Raw genomic sequence first — 22397 nt, 5'->3', positions numbered from 1 at the left:
TAATGTCCAAGGTGCTGTGAAGAAATATTAACAAAAAATAATGATGTTGAGCTCTATTAAGGCAGCAATGGACAGAAACATGGATACTTGGCAGTCAAAAGATAATGATATTTTCACCGAAACGTGGTGCACTGCACCACAAAAGGAAGCCATTTATCCCCCCCATCCCCCCACCTTGGCTCTTTGCAAGTTCAATGAAGTTGAGCCTAATTAAAAGAAACTCAATAAATTGACATTGGAATTTACAAAGAAGGAACAGAGTTTGATTATTTATTAATACTTTTTCAAACTTTTGAAGTCACTGAAGAGCAAATGATTTATTCTTTTTTAAAATGAATATCGGACATAATAAGTTTGTTATTCATTTGACCTCATTTTCCTTTGGATCTCTTCCATGGTTTTAATTTTCCAGTTGTCTTCTCGAGGTGGCTTTGAGTTTGTTTTTCTGTTTACCCATCAGCATGGATCTGAGTACTGAATGATAGCCCTCAAAGAAATACATGATAGAGAAGTCAACTTCTCTGTGTAACAGAGCACTAAGGTGTATGCAGGTAATGGTGCCTCAGGAGCCTTGTGACTTTGATGATGAAATCTGATCCTCAGATTAAAGCATACTTTCAGTTACTCTCGTTCTTTAAAAAGTTGCTAAGTCAACTTCAAAGATCTGTCTCTTTGAATTGCCATTCCTGAACACACAGCATAGACTTGCTGTGTCATGCAAACAGAATGCTTTTTTATAAAAAAAGACTGTATTTAATTGAGCATGAGTAAGTTTGTCAACAAGAATGATAAATGAGGTTTGGTGTTGGGTTTAAAAAATAGAATCTCATTTCCAGTCATTGCCACTTTTCATGTTTATTTTCAATTAATTTTGGAATATTTTAATATTTGGCAAAATCATTTTTTGCAAGTTGTTAATGTTATTACTCTTAATATTAAATCAAAGACAAATATTAATAATATGGCTGAAGTGGTCATCTTTGCTGTTTGTCAATATTTACTTGAACCTTGTCTATTATTTATTTTCACCAAGTGTTCAGCAATTAAATGCTGTTGCATTTTAGCACCTATCACTGTCTCTGCTTTTCCCTCCTACAAATTGGGCTTCCCCTTTTCCTATCTTCAGTCCTGAAGAAGGGTCCTGACCAGAAACGCTGACCACCTACTTTTCCCCACGGATGCTGCCTGGCCTGCTGAGTTCCTCCAGCATCATCGTGTTTTAAACTCTCTTGCTGAACCAACAAATTTCCATATGTGATATACTATCGAAAGACAGTATTTAAACGCCTTTCAAAGGACATGGCATTTTTCAAAATTTGAATTGTCGTTGTTGCAATTGGCAGTTGTATTTTCCTTTTCTTTAGTGCTGCCTATGAAACAGCTATGAGAATTTTCACCTCAGTAAGTACCCTTCTAAACTGGAAAACTATTATAAAACTATTGCCTCCCTTTCCAGTGTGGACTCTTTCTTTTCTTAGTCGTAGAGCACAGAAGCAGGCCTTCCAACCTGCCATGTTTATACTGACCATCGAGTGTCTATCTATACTAGTCTCATTTACCAGCAATCGGTCCATTGCCTACAATGCCTTGGCATTTCAGATATCCATCCAGATCCTTCTCGAATGTTGTGAGAGCATCAATCTCCACAACCTTCTCAGGCTATGTTTTCTAAATGACATCCACCCTCTGGGTGAAAAATCTCTTCCTCAGATCTTCTTTAAACCTTTTACTCCTCACCTTAAGCTATGCCAACTGATTTTAGACACCTTTTCAATGAAAGAAGTTTCTTACTATTTACCCTATCTATGCCTTTAATAATTGTATATACCTCTATCAGGTCCCCCTTCAGTTTCTTCTGCTGCAACAACAACAAATTCACCCTATCCAGTCTCTTCTTATCACTGAAACATCCCATCCCAGCCAGCATCCTGGTTAAACTCCTCTGCACCGTCTCCAGTGCAATCACATCCTTCCTATAGTGTGGCAACCAGAACTCAACATAATATTTCATCCATGACCTAAAGTTATACCAAGACTTCCCTGCTCTTATGCCTTGTGCTCCGGCTAATAAAATGAAGCATTCCGTATGCCTTCTCTACCGCCCTATCTGCCTATGCTGCCATCTTAAAGTCTTCAGACTTATACACCGAGGTTGCTTTGTTCCTCAGTATTCCCTAGGACACTAACAGTCATGATAAATGTCCTACCTTATTTTTGAGGACACCTACCCCCCCTGCCAAATGCATCACATCACATTTATCAGGGTTAGATTCCATCTGCCTTTGCCCTGCCCAACTTACCAGCTGATCAATATTACTTTGTGGCTAACACTGTACCCCCTCACTCTCAACAGCACCATCAATTTTCATGTTATCTGCAATCTTACAAATCATACATCCTACACATAGAACAAACAGCAAAGGTCCCAGTACCTATCCCTGTGGTATACTGCTGGTCATGGTCTTCTTTAATTTGCTACATGACTCCCTAAAATTGTGTTGCAGTAACTCATTTCTTTTTCTCCCCATGTTATTGGTATGGACGTGTACCATGACCACTATTCACCCTCTCCCTTCAGAATGCCCCTCAACTGCTCTGAGGCACCCCTGACTCTGGCGCTAAGGAGGCAACATACCATTTGAGAGTTTTGTTTGCAGCCACCAAAACACCTGTCAGTTCCCTTTCCATTCAAGGCTCCTATCCATGAAAATTTTCCAAGTCTTTTCTCTCCCTTGCTGCGCAGCAGAGCCAAGCATGGTGCCCCAGATTTGGATGTTGCTGCTTTCCACGAGAGGCCATACCAGTGCTCCGGTTTCTTCCCATGTCCAAAAGACATGTAGTTGTAGGTTAATTAGCCACTGTAAATTGTCATTGATGTATAGTTGAGTAGTAGAAAATAGGGGGACTTGATGAGAATAAAAAATGGGATGAATGTAGGATTAGAAAAATGGGTGGCTGATGGTCAGTGCGGACTCAATGGGTTGAAGGGCCTGTTTCAGTGCTGTATGACTCTATGCTAAGAAGAGCCTCACCACATTCAGCCAAGGTCCATGGTGGATGTGTAATGACGATAATGTGATGCAGCAATGAGTATTGATGATTAGTAATATTCCCATTTCAGAAATACCTTTGCTTTCTGTGTGTGTGTGTGTGTGTGTGTGTGTGTGTGTGTGTGTGTGTGTGTGTGTGTGTGTGTGTGTGTATCTGTGAAGTTTGCTTATGACAGCATAGGCCATGTAGTTGGGCAGGTGCTCCTGATTGGTACTTAACCATCTTACCTAAATTTAGGTTGAGGCTGGCTTAGAGACCTTGAAATACGTGCAAGATACTGCTGGAGTGTAACCAGCTATCAACACATAAGGACATAAGAAATAGGAACAGAAGTAGGCCACTGATCCCCTCATAGATGCCCTGACATTCAATAACATCATGCTGATCTTTTACCTCAGTATTATCTTTCTGTACTCACCCCACAAACAGGCCTTACATATCACACTTAAGTTCTGAAATAAAACAGGTGCATTTTAATTGTTCTTAGGATATGGTTAAAAGGGAAAAAAAATGTTTGTTTTTATCATACCATTTACCAGAGGATCCATTTAATCACCTTCGTTATCCATTCCAATGTAGAAAGGAAAACACTCAAGCTATGTCACATCCAACATATATAGTTCCAGCAGCCTAACTTTATAGATATTTTGATTCTCTTAAAATTGGATAAATTTTAAACATCATCTTGCCAGGAATGGAACATTTTATTATTCTGAACTATTAAGATAACACATTCAGTATCTACCTGGCCAGATGGGAGTTATTGACTATATGAAAAGAGAAAAGCAGTTATGGCAGCAGAAGTAGGAGTGGGGCTATATAGGGACAGTGAAGTGAAAAATGCAAGCATACAATGCGTTGTTCTAAAACAAGAAGAGATTGTGTAATCAGGGTGAAAGGGGATGTGACGAATTAGCAAACATCTATCCATCTTCCACCAATCTACCACTGCTCCCATTATTACCGGCACTATCTTCTCCTAGAAAGTGAGGCACTGAATCCGCATTTACACCCCACCAGTCTTCTGTTGCCAGCACTGTTTCTCCCCCTCTGTGCTAGTGAGAGGAAGATCTGTTAGTGCATGTCATGCAAAGAGCCAGGGGGATGTGTCTGCCATGGTTGAATATCTGCCACTCAGTGAGATAAGGAACAGTGAGATGAGGATGTGAGTAGTGGCAATGTGAGTTAATGGGAAGCCATATAAATATTAGAAAATGTTGACTGGTGAGGGATGGGATGAATCCGTTGTGCCATGTTTAAAGCATGTGGTACCTTTGGTGGGAGATAGAATTTGAAAATGTTTCATTGACCTCGATCACTTGTGTGAGTCATAAAATTTCTATCAACACCAGATCCATGCCCTTGATATCTCAACTTCATTTTGATTGTTCACTCCTCCAATGCACTCTTACAATGCTGCTCAACTTTATATCTTGACATTTCCTATGCACCTACACCCCCCCCCCCCCCACTGCCCATTCCACCTTCACCCATGTGAGTGGAGGACAACTCTTCTTTTCTACCAATGACCCTGGAACGGTGCCAGAAAATGAGATGGCCTACTCTTCACTAGCCTGGATGAATGCAAACCAAGCAACTCTCGAGAACAAAGCGGGACAAAGCAGCCTGCCTGATTGGTAGCCCATCCACTACACTAAGTATTCGTTCTCTTCATTGCTAGTACTCTTGTGACTGCAATGTGTACCATTTATACAATGAACTGAAATTACTTCCCTGGGCTCCTCAATGGCAACTGGGGATGTGCAGTAAATGCTGGGTTTGCTGTTGATGCCCAAATTAAAATAAAACTAGTCAAACTGTTTAAAATTAACTGATAATAAGCCTAAATGCATATTTGAATAAACTATATCTTCCAACAGGATGTTGTCTGCTTGAAATGTTTAAAGCAATAATTCCATATTTTTTAGAATTTTTTCTGAACTCTTAATACAATTGCTAAACAATTTCGGCATAATGCTTTACCATGCCAAACTTTTAATCCATGCACAGAGCTGATGTGTGGTGAAGATTGCCAATACAGTCAGAATTTTAGAGAAATTATTTCTTAACTATTGATGCTTATGCACAAAGTTAGGGCCGGGTGGGCTTGTTTCTTTTTTCTAGTGATATTAATATTCCTTTACAATTGAAAGTCTGTGAAATGTGAAAGTGTCCCATTTCTGTATGTTGCAATTCCAATAATTGTGATTGTCAGGACTACTTTTACTTTTAGATGGTTATGGGAAACAGACAACAAATACTTCTATGGTTGTTTCATCTAAATTAAGGAAAACACAGTAATTAAAAGTAATTATCCTGTTTCCCACTGGAGGGCCTTAATTTTTGCTTATTTACAAAGCTCATTTACTCAATGTAAGCATAATAATACTAAATTACAAATACACATTCAAGAAAAGCATTGAAGGAATAGAAATATTTCTTCAAGAGCAAATATGTTAATAAATAGAGGGAACATTAAACACATCCCTTAATATTTAATGGCTTAATTATTTATACATGTTTTGTTGCTGAAGTCCAATAATAAATCTCAGCCAAGGGAGAAGCAGGCATTGCTTCAAATCAAGGACCTTTCTTCCGAAATGGATGACATTTGCACATACAGAGCCAATGAAAGTGTAAGAAAAAGAGGCCTTTAATGGAGTGGAAGACAGGAGTGATTAAGTGACAAAAAATGGTGATGTGTAGCAAAATTAGAAAATTATGAGATAAGTATGTTAAAAAAAAGCTTCCAGAGGAAAAATAAACATTTACAGTAAATAGCAAAGGAGGCAGCATATGTAGAATATCAGGCAAAGGCTCACATATCCTGCAAAGGAAGCGTTAGAAAGGTAGGTGGACCATGATGTATGGGATTCCCTCCCACCCCATTCATTTCCAGTGGCTCCATTGTTAATGTTTTTTATCTAAACGAAAATCAGAATGGCTTTTAAGGTCAGAAGATACTCAGCTCAATGGTAAAGGTAAACTAAAATCGATAATTTGTTCCTCCACAGCAGAAACCAATCCATTCATAAATTACCATAGATAATAGGAGTAAAAAGTATTAGGTCAATTTGCAGCTCTACCAGGACCTCCACACTCACTCTACACCTGACCAATCAATCTTGGCCCAGATCCAATCAATCTTGGCCTCCTGTTCCTGGAGCCTGGCAGTGAGACGTAGCAAGGGCACAGCAGCAGCTAGTCCTTTGCTGGCTACCAAAGGTTTTTGAACTGTTTCTAAATACCACTATAGCCAGGAACATCTGAAAACTATTCAAATAGATTTAAATAATTAACACTCTAAGATGCTAACAAATTATTGAAAACCGCAACACAAAGTAAATTAATAATAACTCAAGCACCAGCAGGTACTTAATTTTTTTCAGCCAGGTTGATGTGAAGGAAGTTGCTGTTAGTAAATCAGGTCTCATTGTCATTAAACTGCATCATTCCCTTCCTTTTTCATGCCCTTGTTCTGCTGCAGGTCTCAATGGTGACTCTAGTGCTGGCACCTGTTCATAGAATTTACAGACTTTTATGTTTAAAAGACATGCAGGTCTAAGTTGTGCAAAGCATGGACAACCGATGGCTAGCAGATCCCACTGGCTGCTGGTAACTGAGATCTGGCCGCTTATATATTGGGCCAGATGATTGTCAGCTGTTTGGATCCTCTTGGGGTCAAGTTAGCCATATTGTCTATAACATAGAAACTCAAACAATGAAAGCAGAGGATATTCACCAGCCTGAACCCTGGCATCTTATGTGCTTGAAGTACCAGTACTAGGAGTAGTTCTGACCCCATTCTGCAATAAGCTTTTAAGACACAGTCATTGCTTGTGGAGCAGCAACACAGGGGCAGACATTAGAATCTGCAAAATCCATGCAGTGGGTAGCAGCACAGGAAGGATTCAGCATGATCTGATGTACTAATATAAAATTAACACAGTCCCAAAATGAAAAGTAAATTAGATTAAATACGCAGTAGATTACCCTGAAATCCTTTAAGATTTTAAGATAGAAGGCAACATCCTACAATTGGTAATCTTGCCATTTCTGCTGTGATTCTGTCTGAACTGTGTTGAGTTACAACTTGATTCTGAAAACAATTACACAATCCCAAGCCACAGCAGGCTTGGATGAGGAGGTGAAGGGCGACACAGTAACACAGCTGGTTGACACAGTTCCAGTGACCCATGTTTGATCCTGACCTCCGGTGCAGCCTATGTGCAGTTTGCACATTCTCCTTGAGACGACATGGGTTTCCCCTGGGTGCTCCGGTTTCCTCCCACATTCCAAAGGTATGCAGGTTTCTGGCTTAATTGGACACTGTAAATGGCTCCTAATGTGTAGATGAGTGGTAGAATCTGGGGGGAGCTGGTGGAAATGTGGGGAGAATAAAATGGGGTTAATGTAGGATGAGTATAAATGGTGGTAGATGGTTGCAAGGACTTGATCGGCCAAAGCGACTGTTTCCATGCTGTATGACTATAACTCTATAATATTGTTAGTAAGCAGCTGAAATACCAGATGGTGCTGAGCACAGAGCGGACACATGAGGATCTAGTGTGATGTGTGAATGAACATGCTCATTCCATATAAGAAGTGCATCAACTGCCATGTTCTATCATGTTTGTCGGTGGTCAATCAGAATGTAAGAAAAATTATTAAAACATGATCAATATAATATTTATGTAACATTCCAATGCTTATTGAAAGACATTTTTAAAAATGTGGATTGTCTCACTCTTTTGGAATATCATGGCGCCAGAAGTAGCTTTGACCCCTGCAGCAATAGTCTTTAAAAGGCTTCTTTAAACAATGAGCCTCCTTGGTGCTACTTGTTATTGACATAGTCGACGATGGAAAATTTTCCTTTATTCTTATTCTTGACATCTGCTTTTTATTTCCTTCAAAGTGCATTTTTCATTTGAATGATATTCGTAGGAGATTATTTTAATCAGGAAAGAAACAATGTATCTTCCAGATGAAACTAGGATCACATGGTTCAAAAGTTATAGTGGCAAAGCAGAGAAACAACAATTTATCTCTGGTTGTGGTACTAAAATTGGAAATGACAATGAAATGGCAAATGTCTATGAACATTGAGCATACTGTTTCTTTCAAAACCAATTACAGCTTATCCATTTTTCTGTCTTTTTTTCTCTCTCGGCAGCGACTTAAGCATGAACAATATCAATGACCTGCAGCCAAATTCTTTTGAAGGCCTTCACTTCTTGGAAGAGCTGTAAGTAACAAACAATTTCCAGAACAAATAATTATGTTAATATGCTTTAATATTTTGGAAAATAAGATACAATCAATAGTTCTTTTCTTTGTATAACAGTAAACATCCTCAAATGCATTTCTTATTCATTCACGAGCCTATTAGAAAAACAAAGACTTTAATTAATGTAATACTTCTCGCAACCTCATGATATTTTGAAGTACTTAACATTAATTTAAGTACTTTTAAAATGTAATTGCAATCATAACATAAAACAGCAGCAGGTGATTTACACAAAATACCACACAACTAATTTCCAAATAATCTTTCTTTTGATAATGTTCATTGAGGTATGGTTATTGGCCCAAGCTCCAGGAAAGTTCCTAGCTGTTCATCACACAGTGTGATGATATCTTTCATAGTGAACTATGGTTTATCATCATATCTGAAAGATATCATCTCTGTGATGAGAGTGCTTCCTCAATACTCTGTTGACACATCACTTAGATTATATGTGCTCTATTCATTGCAATAGAACTTGAATAGACAACCTCAGACTCACAGCTGAGAATGGTATTGAACCACTGTTAGCATTTGAGTGAGGTTACTTAAAAAAAAATACAAAGTTAATGTTACCAAAAAAAATAGAAAAAGAAAACAGTCTAAGCATCAAAGTTAAAAACACCAATGAAACCGCTGTTACCCGTAATAACATTAGGTTGGGCTATTTCCATATGTTGTTATGTTTTCATTACTCGATATTTGGGTAACAAATATTTATTTAAATATATTTCTTGGAATAGTTATGCCAGACTTAATTGCAGAGAAAATTTAAACAGTGCAAACATGAAATTTGCTTATGAAGTTCATGAAGATAATTTATTTTCAATATAATATTTTTGCTAGTTGTTTAAATGTATATTTATTTATTCTGATTAGGTTTAGCTTGAGACAAGTGGAGTCCAATTTTTCTTTAACTTTATAAAAATATATCCCAATGTTTGAAGTCCAAACTATTAGAGGATCAAAGAGAAAATAAAATGTGTCCTTTATTCACTGCTAGCCATCTCATATGAATAAATCACTGGTCAGGTTAGCCTGGAGATTAAATTCTCTTTTTATATGATTAAAACCAAAAGGTGATTGTTGATCATATTCGTAGTCAACCTTTATACAGCACTTTCCTGAACATTAATTTTAAGAGACTGCAAGGCATTTAACAAAACTGCTTAATTCCTGCAGCAATAGCAGAGTAAAATGTATATTATGAAACTGTTTTAATCATCTATCTGTTAATGTCATTGCTGGCATGATGGAGATGGGAACATTATACTGGCTGTCATTGAATTTGAAAGATTATTGTCTTGTTCATGATTATTATTCTTGATGAATTCACATCTTAAGGATGATTAATTATTCATATACAAAGAAATATATGAAGAAATGTTACCTTTGGAACACCATGGAAAACATATAATTGTTTATTATATATATGGAAATATTATTTTTGGAAGGCCATGACTTACACTGTTGTTCTTATTGGCAAAGCTGCTGATTGAAATGTAATGGGACACAGGTTATTCCAGTAAAACAAAATATCAAAACCCAGCAATCACTCAGTGAAACAGGAATAGTTATTGTCCAAGTATCACCATGAGGCTGGTGCAGCCTAGATTGGGGGAAAATGTCTGGCAGCTACTCAAAATATTTCACTCCAATATTATTTTTGAACTGAATGGACAAAGGCCTAGAAATGTTTCACATCAGGTATGTTAGAATCAGGAACCCCAAACTCTGTTTGATGTTTGACTGTGTGGTCAGATCAATGTCCTGCACAAAATTCAGTTTTTGTCTCCAAGAACTCCTGCCATGGTCAGAACCTAGTGGTGGCAACCACTTGAATTAATGGATCTGTTTTGGGGTAGATTTACCTTCAGTTGGCAGGGAAACAGAATGGGAATGGACACCACATGCTTCCAGTGACAGATCTGCTGTTGAAGGTAGGTAGCTCAGGCAGAGATTGTGGTGGTTGTGGCTCCACATGGAAAAAAAAATGAGGAAATGAAGAGGAACTTACTTTCAAGTTGGATAGCCATCTTGCTGTATCTTCAGTGGCTAATTTCCCCACATTGTCCCAGGGAGGGACAGGCCCTTTAAATAATGGAAAAGCATGTTCCCGTCTCTGAGGTTAGTCTTGCTTCTGCAGTCAAGACTCATACGGCTTACTGACCTCACCAGCACTTTATAAAATTGCCAGGGTGGTGTTATTTATATGTAGCACATCAATTCAAATGGACTAAGCTATCTGCAGATGTAAACATATTACACGCACAGCGGATGGCAAATGAATTCCTGGATTTGATCTATGGATTAAATTCCATTGCATTGTGCATAGAAACTGAGTATGTCATAGAATTTCCAGCTTAATGTTTTTAAATATTGGCACTGCTTCCATAAATAATGCTTCATTAAAAACACAACTCTTAACTAAAAATGAAAATTGGAAGTTAGTAGTCCTGACCTAACCATGGTGACCTACTTTCCATTATAAGGGTAGGAGTGGGGATGTTTCCTGATGGCTGAATTCCATTTGCATTTATCAAAAATTCAACAGAATCAGCTACATAAATACTGGGCTACAAAAACCAGATCAGAAGCTGGGGCAGGTAACTCACCCCCAGATACCCCAAAGTCAGGAATGTGATGGAATATTATCCACTTTCCTGGGCTAGTACAGTTTTGCAAATACTCAAGATGCTCCTTCACTGGTACGTGTTGGCTGCAGAATGTGCTATCCACAAAATGCACTGCAGTACCTCACCTACACTACTCTGACAGCAACCTCTACCACCACAATGGACAAGAGCAGCAGATGCAAATAAGCAAGATTACCTTCAGGTTTCCCTCTTTATCACACATAATTTTGACTTGGGAACATTTTGCCAGTCCTTTATCATTGCCGGATCTAAACCTGGAACTCCCTACCCAACAACATTGGAAAAGTACCTTCACCTGAAGGAATGCAGCAGTTCACAAGGGTGGATCAATACCATCAGCTCAAGAACAATTAAGGAGAGGGAATAAATGCTGGCCATGCCACTGATGCCCTTATCCTGAAAAATGAACAAACAAACAAGCAAGTAAACAAATAAAAAAATAGAACTTTTATGATCGTGTGGTTCCTTTCATAACTAATAGACCTATACCAACACCATTTTCAGGCAATGGAATACATTGTTGATGAATATTACTGCAGCTAAATTCAAGTTAACTTTAATTTTAATTAAGACTATTTTTTGAATAATACTGCTGAATTCAAAATAAAATGAAAGAACAATTTTTGACAAGGTTCATTCTGAACTTCATCTGTTATAATGTGGTATTAGTATTGGTTTATCATTGTCACGTGTACTGAGATACAGTGAAAAACTTTGCTTGCCATCCAGGCAGATCATTCGATACATATGTACATTGAGGTAGTAAAAAGAAAACAGAATGTAGAACATAATGTTGCAGCTACAGAGAAAATGCAGAGCAGGTAAACAAATAAAATGCAAGTGCCATGACGAGGTAGATTGGGAGATCAAAAATTTATCTTTAGCATATGAGCGGTCCATTCAAGAATCTGATAACAGCATGATAGAAGCTGTCCTTGAGCTTGGTTTGAAGCTTTTGTATCTTCTGCCTGAAGGGAGAGGGAAGAAGAGAGAATGACCGGGGTGGAAGGGGTCCTTGATTATGCTGGCTGCTTTCCTGAGACAGCAGGAAGCGCAGACAGAGTCAATGGACGGTTTGTGTGATGACTGGGCTGTGTTCACAGCTGTCTGCTATTTCTTGCAGTCTTGGGCAGAGCATTTGCCATACCAAGCTGTGATGCATCTGGATAGGATGCTTTCTCTGGTGTATCTGCAAGAATTATTGGGGACATGCAGAATTTCCTCAGCCTTCTCAGGAAGTAGAGGTGTTAATGTGTCAGATCTTCCCATTGTCTGTGAATACTTTAGTCTGTGATCTGACTATTTATGAAAAACAAATAGCAGAAGTGATAAACTGAAGTATGTGGAAATCCACTTAATTGATAGAAGGTGCACACACAATGACATGTAAATATCTCATTGATGATCTCAGTGTGACTTTTGAAAAACTCCACATCTCTGAGGTCAAACCTTGGCACAATGTTTAGGAGTGGGTGAAATTTTGTGCTATATTCCAAACTGAAGTGTGAGAAACAATAAATAAGTAAAAACATAAAACATGGAATGTTACTTTAATGCTAAGCCTGAAAATTAACAGTGCTATTGATCTATACATCTTATTGCACTTCTCTAATCTTCAAAATTCTATTTTACAGGTGAAATCTGTTCAAATCCAGAAATAGAATCAGATACACTCTGTACTATAATAGTCAAAACATCTATTTAAAAATTCTACGATTAAAAAAATAAAGTAGTTTTCATCTTAATCTTAATCTCTAAAACTGACTTCTGTCACAAAAAATGTTGGAACAATGTCATATCAAAGAAATTTAATTAACGAGTGGAAATGAAATCACATGGTATATTGCTTCCAAACATATAGTAGCCTTTATAATTTACTCTATAAATACTTTGACTCTGTTAATATTGGCTACAGTTTAAAGATATTTGTGCCTGAAAAACAAGATACATAAAACAGTACAAAGTTAAACACTATTCAATATTTATCATTCTTGATTAAAATGGTGACTTTTGAGCTCATTACACTTTTTCTTTCACATTGTCATTTTGAAGCAAATTCAGATTAACTCCAGGGAAAATTATATTGAAATATAGTTTAACTAATGGATGGGCAAACAGCAGAGAATGCTGGTCTATAGTGGCAGTAGGACCCCTTATAAAAATATGTGCACACTGCAGTATGTCCCAAATATATTTCACATTAACTAGACCAGTGCAATATTGGTTTTCTCAGGGCCTTAATCAATCAGAATAAGTTGGATCCATTGGTAGGTAGATGGGTGGAGTGCAGGGGGGCGGGGATAGGGGGATGGGGTGGTGGGGGAGGAATTTTGTGATAGCAGGCAGGAGGAAGCCAAGATGACAGCAGCCCACATTTTTATTGCAAAGCCCAAAGGATTACTCTTACTTCTTCTGAAACCACAAAATTAAACATAGCGTTTATCTCAAAGAGTTGCTTCTGCTTGTTTGGCAGCATTTACTGGGTGTGACCTTTGGTGGTAATCTGCCATGAGGATGCTATGCTTCTACTGGAATGAAAACACAAAAGGTTTGTTACTGGTAAAAAGGCACCAAGTCCACCATTTCTATTTAACCTCTGAAAGGATCCCATTTATATTTAGTGCATGGAATTAAGTTCTCCTTGTTTTTTTAACTTCATTTAACTGCAAGGAAGCAATGAGAAATAGATTCTTATAACTGGGGTATTGATCAGTTACAAATATGGATTTTAAAAAATCAGAAACAGAAAATTCTTCAGCAGTCATTTGATGAGGAAGAAGGATGATGATACGTTGGTTGATGTATTTGATTTGCAGCCCCAAAGCTCTGAATTCAAATCCCACTTTGACAAGTTATACAATTGATCTGGTTATATCGAAACCAGCATCTGAAAAACAACAACCATCAAAGTTGCTGAATTTTGTAAAAAGTCCAAGACTCTCAACAAACCTATTCAGGGAAGGAAGCAAGCAGCTCATAACATGTTGATCCCATGCAAGACTTCATCCCACAAGATTAGAGCATAAGGATTAGTAGGCTATTCTTACGTTTTTCAAAAAAATCTCAGTTGATCATTTATCTTGGCATTATTTTCCTGCATTGACCATGTGTCCCTTAATTCCCTTAATATATAAAAAGATTATTGCTCTTCCTTGAACATACTCAGCGATTGATCCTCTATACCGTCTTAGACAGAGATTTCAAAGATTCACCACACTCTGGGTAAAGACATTTCTTCTCATCATTCTCCTGAATGGCCATCCCTTGTTTTGAGATGACTATCCTTGATTTTAAAACATCCAGCCAAGGGAAACATCCAGTCTATATCTACCCTGCTAACCCTGAGAATTTTGAATGTTTTACTGAGATCACCCCTGAATCTTCTAAAGCCTAGAGCAGGTAACCCACTCTGCTTAACCTCTCCTGATATGTGGCTGACCTTTGCTGTGACCTATCAGCCGTAAAGATAAATTGTCACTGCAAGATTCAAACTCAACCCACAGTCAATTTTTCTGAGTGCCCAAGATGGGCAATAAATGGTACGTTGTCAGTTTTCTGCACTTTCTTGGAACAAATTCAAATATAGTTTCCGTTTATAGCTCAATATTGTTCAAAACACTTGTGAAATTGAAACACTTTATCTGCCAATAAAGCACGTACAATTATACATATAATCTTGATCAGGACACAACAGGGCAATTAAAGAGCAAAACAGAAAACACTAGAAATTGGGGCAGGAGTGACTGGACACTTTAGAACTACCTGTTCAGAGCATAAGGACTGAATTTCTTCTGCTTCACATCGCATCTGCATTAGTGTCAGAGAGGTAGGAAGAGCTGAAAGGAGTGGAGACTGAATCTTAAGAAAAATGCAAATAGAATAGGTCACAGGCTTCTAGGGATTTCATCAGGCTAATGACTGGCCTGATGAACATACATGAAAACTAGGATTTGGAAGATATGATCCCAGTTCTTCATGAATTAAAGTACAGATAGCAATTTCCTTGGACCTTAGGTAACAACATTAAATCCTGTTCTTCAGTCCTTCAGGACAGTATTGGGAGCTTCTGAAGACATACAGGTTAGGAAGTTGTGGGCATGCTATGTTGGCGCTGGAAGTGTGGCGACACTTGCGGGCTGACCCCAGAACACTTGACGCAATAGATGCATTTCACTGTGTGATTTGATGTACATGTGACTAATAAAGATATATTATCTTATCTTAACAGCTAGCTGACCAAAGTACCACCTTGACAATTCAAGGTAACACGTCATTTTAGGCAACACAACTTTTGTTTTCATTAGGCACCACTGCTGAGATTAGTCCTGCCTGGTCATACACATGAGCTGGACTTGGAAAGACAGCTAGGGTGAATGGAAATAAGATGTATGCTAAATACACACCATTTAATTTGTAGTGACAGAAGAGGAGAAATAAGAATGGGTCCCAGACATAATGGTATCAGTCATAATTTTTATACAAGGTGCTTTGCCTGATGAGTACAACCTAGTTCTGAAAAATACTTCCCGATGTCTGGTGCATATCACATTAGTTAATCTTGAATTGGGGGCAGCAGCAGAGGCTAAAATTAGTGCAACATTCTTTGGATTGGAGGTTGGGTGGGGGAGGGAAACAATCAACGAGAGTTCCTGCTCCTGATCATTATCCTGTGACCCCTGTTGATTGAATATGTTTGTCAACCTCTGATACTTTTGATAAGCACAAGAGTCTTCCTCTTCTTTCTTTGTGGGAAGAAAATGGAAGACAATTATACATGTCATACAGCTATTCCTGGGTGAAATCTTCTTCAGTGTTTTATGTCAAAGCAAACAGTTTTTATCCTGCCTGACAGTTATATAAATCTAAGGCAGCATCCAGTTTTGAATGCAGGGTCTAACATTTTTGTCTGTTACGGACAGGATTTCCATATTAAAATAATCCCATTATGAAACAGCACTCCCCATTTAACACAGGAAAGGAAATATTAATATAAGCTTAATCAGGCTGATCTATGGATTTTTCTGGAAGTTGAGGAGAATGTCAGCAGTCCCAGATGTGAACTGCTTAACATGTACTGATCTGTTTTTCCCTTGTTTAGTCATGACCTGGATATGGCCTTCCTGCCACAACTGAGCTGTATATTGAAATAATGAAACAGTGCCATCTGAAGATACCCATTTTCTTCATTAAATAATTTCAGCAGGTTTTGTCAAGGTGTAAGCGTGTAGCTGTCTCGAGGCCATTTGCTAACAATTCAAATAAAAGTGCTGTAATTAAAGTAAATTATACCCCACCCTTTTTAAAACATGAGAACTAAATACTTCAGTGAAATGGGTATTACAGTTAACACCCCTTCATAAGGCAAGTTACAACAGTAATACAACTGAAAACCTTTTGGATAGGGTGAACTGCATGTTGCATTACTTAAGACACGACTGAAATAAGAAGCAGTACTTTTAGAAATACAGTAAAATCGAAATAAAGCTTCTAATTACATGGGCAGCTCAGGAAAATAATGTTACCTCTTCATTCATTTGTTGTTAAAATTAATTAAGATTGCATTTTTAGCTTAAATAATGATTTCTAAAGATGTAAGGAGGAAAAACTACTAAATACATTTCAAGGGCATAAGTAATGAGATGATAGAAGCAGATCAAGTTGCTTTGAAATTACTTAGAAACACTTGTTATATCCACAGAGGTTTTCCCCATCTGCAATCATACCTCTGGTTGGTGGACAGAGACATTGCTCTGGGCTTTTCATTGAATGTCTAATCGAACAGCTAATGGAGCTACTGCCTCAAAGGTCCAGTGACCTGGGTTCAATCCTGATTTATGGTGCTGTCTGTGTGGACCTTCCATGCTCTCCCTATGACCATATGGTTTTACTCTGGGTGCTCTGGTTTCCTCCTCCCACACCTAAAAGACATGTGGTTATTTGGTTAATTGGCCACTGTAAATTGCCGCAAATGAGCTGGTGAGGTATAGAATTTAGGGCAGTTGAGTAGAATGTGTGGAAGAATAAATTAGAATTCTTGTAAAAAGGGTGTTTGATGGTTGGCATGGACTCAGTGGACTGAAGGGCCTGTTTCATGCCATATGATCTATGAATGTGAGCATTACAGTGTGAGATTGGGGAACCTCTGCCTCTAGATGAACATATGCAAGTGCATTTGATACATTAATCCAGAAATTGTTAGAATAAGGCATGTTTTAGCATGCCCCTTTAGTTAAGCTTTTCCCCTTACCCCACCATGCAAATTTCTATACAACAAGGACAATATTCTACTTGGCCAGGAGCCTGGCCAGGTGATCGAAGCTTCAGTGGGGGAGCATTTTGGGAATAGCGATCGTAACTCTGTAAGTTTTAAGAGAGTTATAGATAAGGATAAAACTGGTCCTTGGGTGAAAGTGCTAAACTGGGGGAAGGCTAAGTGATTGGACCAGTAGTCACTCCCCAGCAATTGGACCAGTAGTCACTTTCCTCAATTAATATGCAAGGATTGAGAAAGGAACTATTAAAAAGTATAGAAAGTGAAATAAAAACAGAGAAATTAATATTGGATGAAGAGGAGAGAAAAGAAGGGACCAAACACAATACACAGAACAACAACTTGTGACCCATTGTACCATTTTTACTTCTGCAGTAATAATAGAAGCACTAAGCTTTTAAAACTAAAAATGCTCAGTATCTTTTTTGACATGTTAAAGCATGTGATGAACCTACTTTCATGGCAATAGATGGGAAACATTGTGCCAGCTCTTGCTGCTTGAAATCCCTCCCATTAGTCCCCGAAGCTCAAACTTACCTGATTTGTATAAGGAGGGCCCACCTTGAAACCCTGAAGCATCCCAGGCTCCTGTGTTGAGGTCTAAGCCACCAGAGAGCCTCAAAAGCTACACTGGAGAACCTCTGTCTTAGAATCTCCCCTAACAGCTTTGACAGCTGGCAAAGCCCCCGACCCCACCCTGCACTTCCTTCCTCCAGCCCAGATTTTCCACCTGTCAATTTATAAACTATCATAACTGAAATAAATAATTAAAACATTTGAAGATCACAACTTTAAAAAGTATGTATATTCAGTTAAAAGCATTTAAGACATTTTAGATCATTAAAACAAAACGTGAATAATTTTACAGAAGGGACTTGTAAAATCTTATCTGCCTTATCTGCAGCAAGCAATCCCATTGAAATCAGTCTGGTTGTGGGATCAGGCACAGAATCCTAGAACCAAGTTCCAAGAATAAATGTTGGGAAATCTGTGCACCAGTCCTGAACCTGCTACTGCTTAAATGGGTGAACTTTGGTAGTTCAGAACAAGAAGCATTTATCAGCAAAATATGCATAACCTTCATTCAAAGTAAACATTAATGCATAGGATACCAATGTTAATATGACCTACATTTTACAAAGCAAGAACATAACCTTCTGTGCCTATAATCTATAATTATTCCTTCAAATATTTCCCTTATTTATGTTCTTCCTCTGCCAAGTGTTGCAAAATGTTTCTCGGAGCTAGTTGATATAGGGTCAGCCGGTACCTTTAAAAAGGAATAATAAATAAAATTGCTGGAAGTACTCAGGAAGTCAGTTATCATCAGCAGCAGAAGGAACATTGTGAACATTTCAGGTCAGAATCAGAATCAGAATCAGGTTTATCACTGACATATGTCGTGAAATTTGTTGTTTTGCAGCAGCAGTACAATGCAAGACATAACAATTACTATAACTTACAAAAATAAATGAATAGTGCAAAAGAGGAGTAATGAGGTAGTATTCATGGGTTCATGGACCGTTCAGAAATCTGATGGTGGAGGGAAAGAAGCTGTTCCTAAAACATTGAATGTGGGTCTTCAGGCTCCTGTACCTCATCCTTGATGGTAGTAATACGAAGCGAGCATGTCTCAGGTAGTGAGAGTCCTTAACGATGGATGCCGCCATCTTGAGGCAGCACCTCTTGAAGGTGTTCTCAGTGGTGGGGAGGTTTGTGCCTGTGATGGAGCTGGCTGAGCTTACAGCCGTCTGCAGCCTCTTTTGATCCTACGCATTGGAGCCTTCATATCAGGCAGTGATGCAACCAGTCAAAATGCTCTGATGCAAGGTTATTGACCTGAAACAGTTTCTCTCTCCACAGATGCTGCCTGACCTGATATGAATATTCTATGCTTTTATTTCAGGTATCCAGCATCTGCAGTATGTGAGTTGTGGACCTTCTAAAAAGAAGCTAGTTTGATGTTTACTGATATGAAGGGTTGAAAGTATTAGACAGTGACAACTTTTATTCCCCTTCCTCAAAGGAACAAGTTTTATATTAACATTTACACTAGTGTCATCTTGAATTTGAGGGGAAATTGGCTATGGAAATTGAGACAGTATTCTGTTGTGCTCAGTCTCTGCTCACATGAACAGCCATGCTAATGAAGTTAGATCTTGCCAACACCAATTAAGAGATAACTTTACGCCTCTCTGGAAGAAGATTGCCAATCTGTTCTGGAAGCCACCAGCTTTTCATTCCCACTGCAATCACTGGTGAGCCTTAAAATGTTGGGATGTTCTACAATATGCAATCAATCCATGCAATTGGTTTACCACCCAAGTACAGCAGGAAAAAAATTACCACTCATTATTTCTCCAGCTGATGGTCTGAGACTAGTAGCACAATATAACTGTTGAAATAATCTGTTAGCTACTAAAATGCCTTTCATGCTCATTCAACTTTTAGCAACTCAAAGCATTCTTTATCAATATTCGTAAAAATGGGTTCTGAGTAAACATCATTTCAAAAACACAGCTGGGAGAAATATGTGAGGCCAAACAAAGTCAGTTAGTTAGATTCTCACAAATAATTTCATATTCCTTCTGTGGAAAAGTAATACTACCTTCATATAATTAGATTTTTGCTGGTCCAAGGAAGAATTAAGGATTCTGCTGTAGTAGTTGAGATGTTTTCTGCACTAACAGCAGCAACCTCCATTCGTAAATCCTGTAATACTGCAGATAGTTGCAGAACAAGAAAGCCATTCAACATTTAGACAAATGTAGGGAGATGTGACAAAGCCAGTCAATCAATCACTAGGGCTTGGCAGTGGTTTGAGGGAAGAGCCCACTAAGTGGGCAGAAAAACTTCTCACAGGCACTCAGCTCCACTTGTCAGGTAGAGGTGGAGAGACTGGAACACAGTCTGCTTACTGGCTCACCTACAGGCCTCTGTCAGCCTGGGCAGTCTGGTGGCTGAATTCTTGAGGCTTTGCTCAACCTTGTTGGTTATTAAAGCTCTGACCTTCCTCTGCCTTGTGGATGGCCCTTGAGTTGGCTGTGCATGACACTTTTCTGCAGAACAACCTTGAGATAAACATTCCACATGTCCCAACATAGTCTCTATAGGTTACAGCCCCATTCTCTCACTATCAGAGATTGAACAGCTTCCAGCAACCTTAGAATCAATTGGGATGAAGGTGGAAACTGTTTAATCTCTTGGAGAATGTGACCCAGTTTTCACAGGTATAATAAAAAGTACTAAGAACAGATGACAAATGCACAAGCATCTTTCTGTATCTGGTTAACAGCATATTGTTCCCTACTCATGATATAGGTTTCCCCAAGATGAAAACACTTTGCTGACTTGCACATCTAGTTCTCTTTCAAGGTTAAGTGAGAGCTGAATCAAGATGGCAGCATTGATGGTGTTTGGTCAGGATTATATCGGATTAAATTGCACACTGACAAATTGTTATTCTTACGCAGAAGGAAAGTGAAATCATTTGCAAGAATCCAATTAACTGACTCTGTTTGGCATCACGTATTTTTCCCAGTTGTGTTTAGTTTTCCATTTATCAGTTTCAAACTGGATTTTGGCTTAGAATATCCAAACTGGACCTTTGATAAGATATGGTATTAAAATGTGTTGGATCATACCTCTATGGAATGCTTTTTAATGCCTAATTTCCAACAATTAATTCTCTAGTCATCTGAAAACTTCTTCCAAGAGCAAGATGAATGCAGTACTGAAAAGAAAAGGCCTGCTTTGTTCATTTTTCCACCGTCAATAAATGATTCAGAATATTTAATTCAGGTTGGCTTCTTGCATATACATGTAGTTTGCATTCACACAGTAAGTGTGCAAAATGTTGCAGGAGCTGTTAGCAAGAAGGAACTTGGTCGTACATCAACAAGGGATGAAAAGATTCAAGCGAAATTGATAAACGTGAAGCATCGGCGTGGAACGTAGACAAAACTGCAGCCAGTGTTGTGTTCAATGGTGCTAAATGTGCGATAGTGGACAGCAATGCCATAAACACAGTATGGCACCTACTTACTATCTGCTACTTAGTCACTGCAAAATTGTTGTCTATAGAATTTTCAGTTAAAACATGAGTCTGTTCCGTTTATATGGTAAATAAATTAGTCTCACTGAAACTAGCAATTTGGCCAGCTAAGGATGCACTGACACAATGTTATCTCATTGAGCTGGATCCAATTACAGAACTGCATCATCTCCTACAGGAAGATAATCAAATAGCAAGAGGCACCCTGTGCCAGAAAGCATCTGAGACAGTCGATGTTTATGGGTCACACTGTGGACATCGGCATCCTGCTATTTGCTGTCCACAGGTACAGATGAAATTCGCAGATCTTTCATTTTCTTAAGGACTGTTACAACTATCAATTTCAATAAGTATATTAGGGAAAAATATAACCACGGAAAAAGTTGGAACCATTAGGAACAACATGGGCAATCTGTGTATGGCCCTAAATGAACACTTTTCATCAGTATTCACAAAAGAAACATATTTATAGTTGGAGAGTTCATTGAAGAGGTAGGTGAAAGTCTAGTGCAGGTCTTAATAAATAAAGAGGAGGTACTTGATGCCTAAGGAGGCTTAAAAATCTCCAGGATTGGATGGGATTTATTGCATGCTGCTGTGGGAGGTAAGGGAAGAGTTTTCTGGGGCTCTGGCCAAGACTTTTAACTCCTCACTGGACACAAATAAGGTACCAGATGACTGCAGGATCCCCCTTTTCAAGAAAGACAGCAAGGAGTCTTGTAACAATAGACATTGAACCACACATCAGAGGGTGGGAAGATAATGAAAAAATTCTGAGGGAGAGGATTAACGATCACTTCTTAAGGCTGTCAACATGACTTCATTGAGGACAGATCCTGTCTGACCAACTTGATTGAATGTTTTGAAGAGGTAACAAAGTGTATCAACAAGGGCAGGGCAGGAGATGTGATTTACATGGACTTTAGTAAGGCCCTTGGCCAGGTCCTACATCGGAGGATGGTTCGAAAGGTTAGGAATTGGAATTGGTTTATTATTGTCCCTTGTACCCAGGTACAGTGAAAAACTGTCTTGCACACCGTTCATACAGATCAATTCATTACACAGTCCATTGAGGTA

The 22397-nt window shown here is 38.5% G+C and overlaps 1 protein-coding gene across 1 annotated transcript in view; it reads left to right on the top strand.

The window, feature by feature from the left end:
- The window catches only part of LOC127580759 (leucine-rich repeat-containing G-protein coupled receptor 6), a 235453-nt gene that overhangs the window by 75018 nt on the left and 138038 nt on the right, over window positions 1–22397 (top strand). The window contains exon 2 of the mRNA XM_052034588.1: window positions 8228–8299. Within this exon, the coding sequence (XP_051890548.1) occupies window positions 8228–8299 (72 nt within the window). The remainder of the gene's footprint in view (window positions 1–8227; window positions 8300–22397) is intronic.

Source organism: Pristis pectinata, chromosome 20 (assembly GCF_009764475.1).
Source record: "Pristis pectinata isolate sPriPec2 chromosome 20, sPriPec2.1.pri, whole genome shotgun sequence".
Lineage (NCBI taxonomy): Eukaryota > Metazoa > Chordata > Chondrichthyes > Rhinopristiformes > Pristidae > Pristis > Pristis pectinata.
Note: the sequence above shows the minus strand (reverse complement) of the source record. Positions and strands in the feature narration are given on the sequence as shown.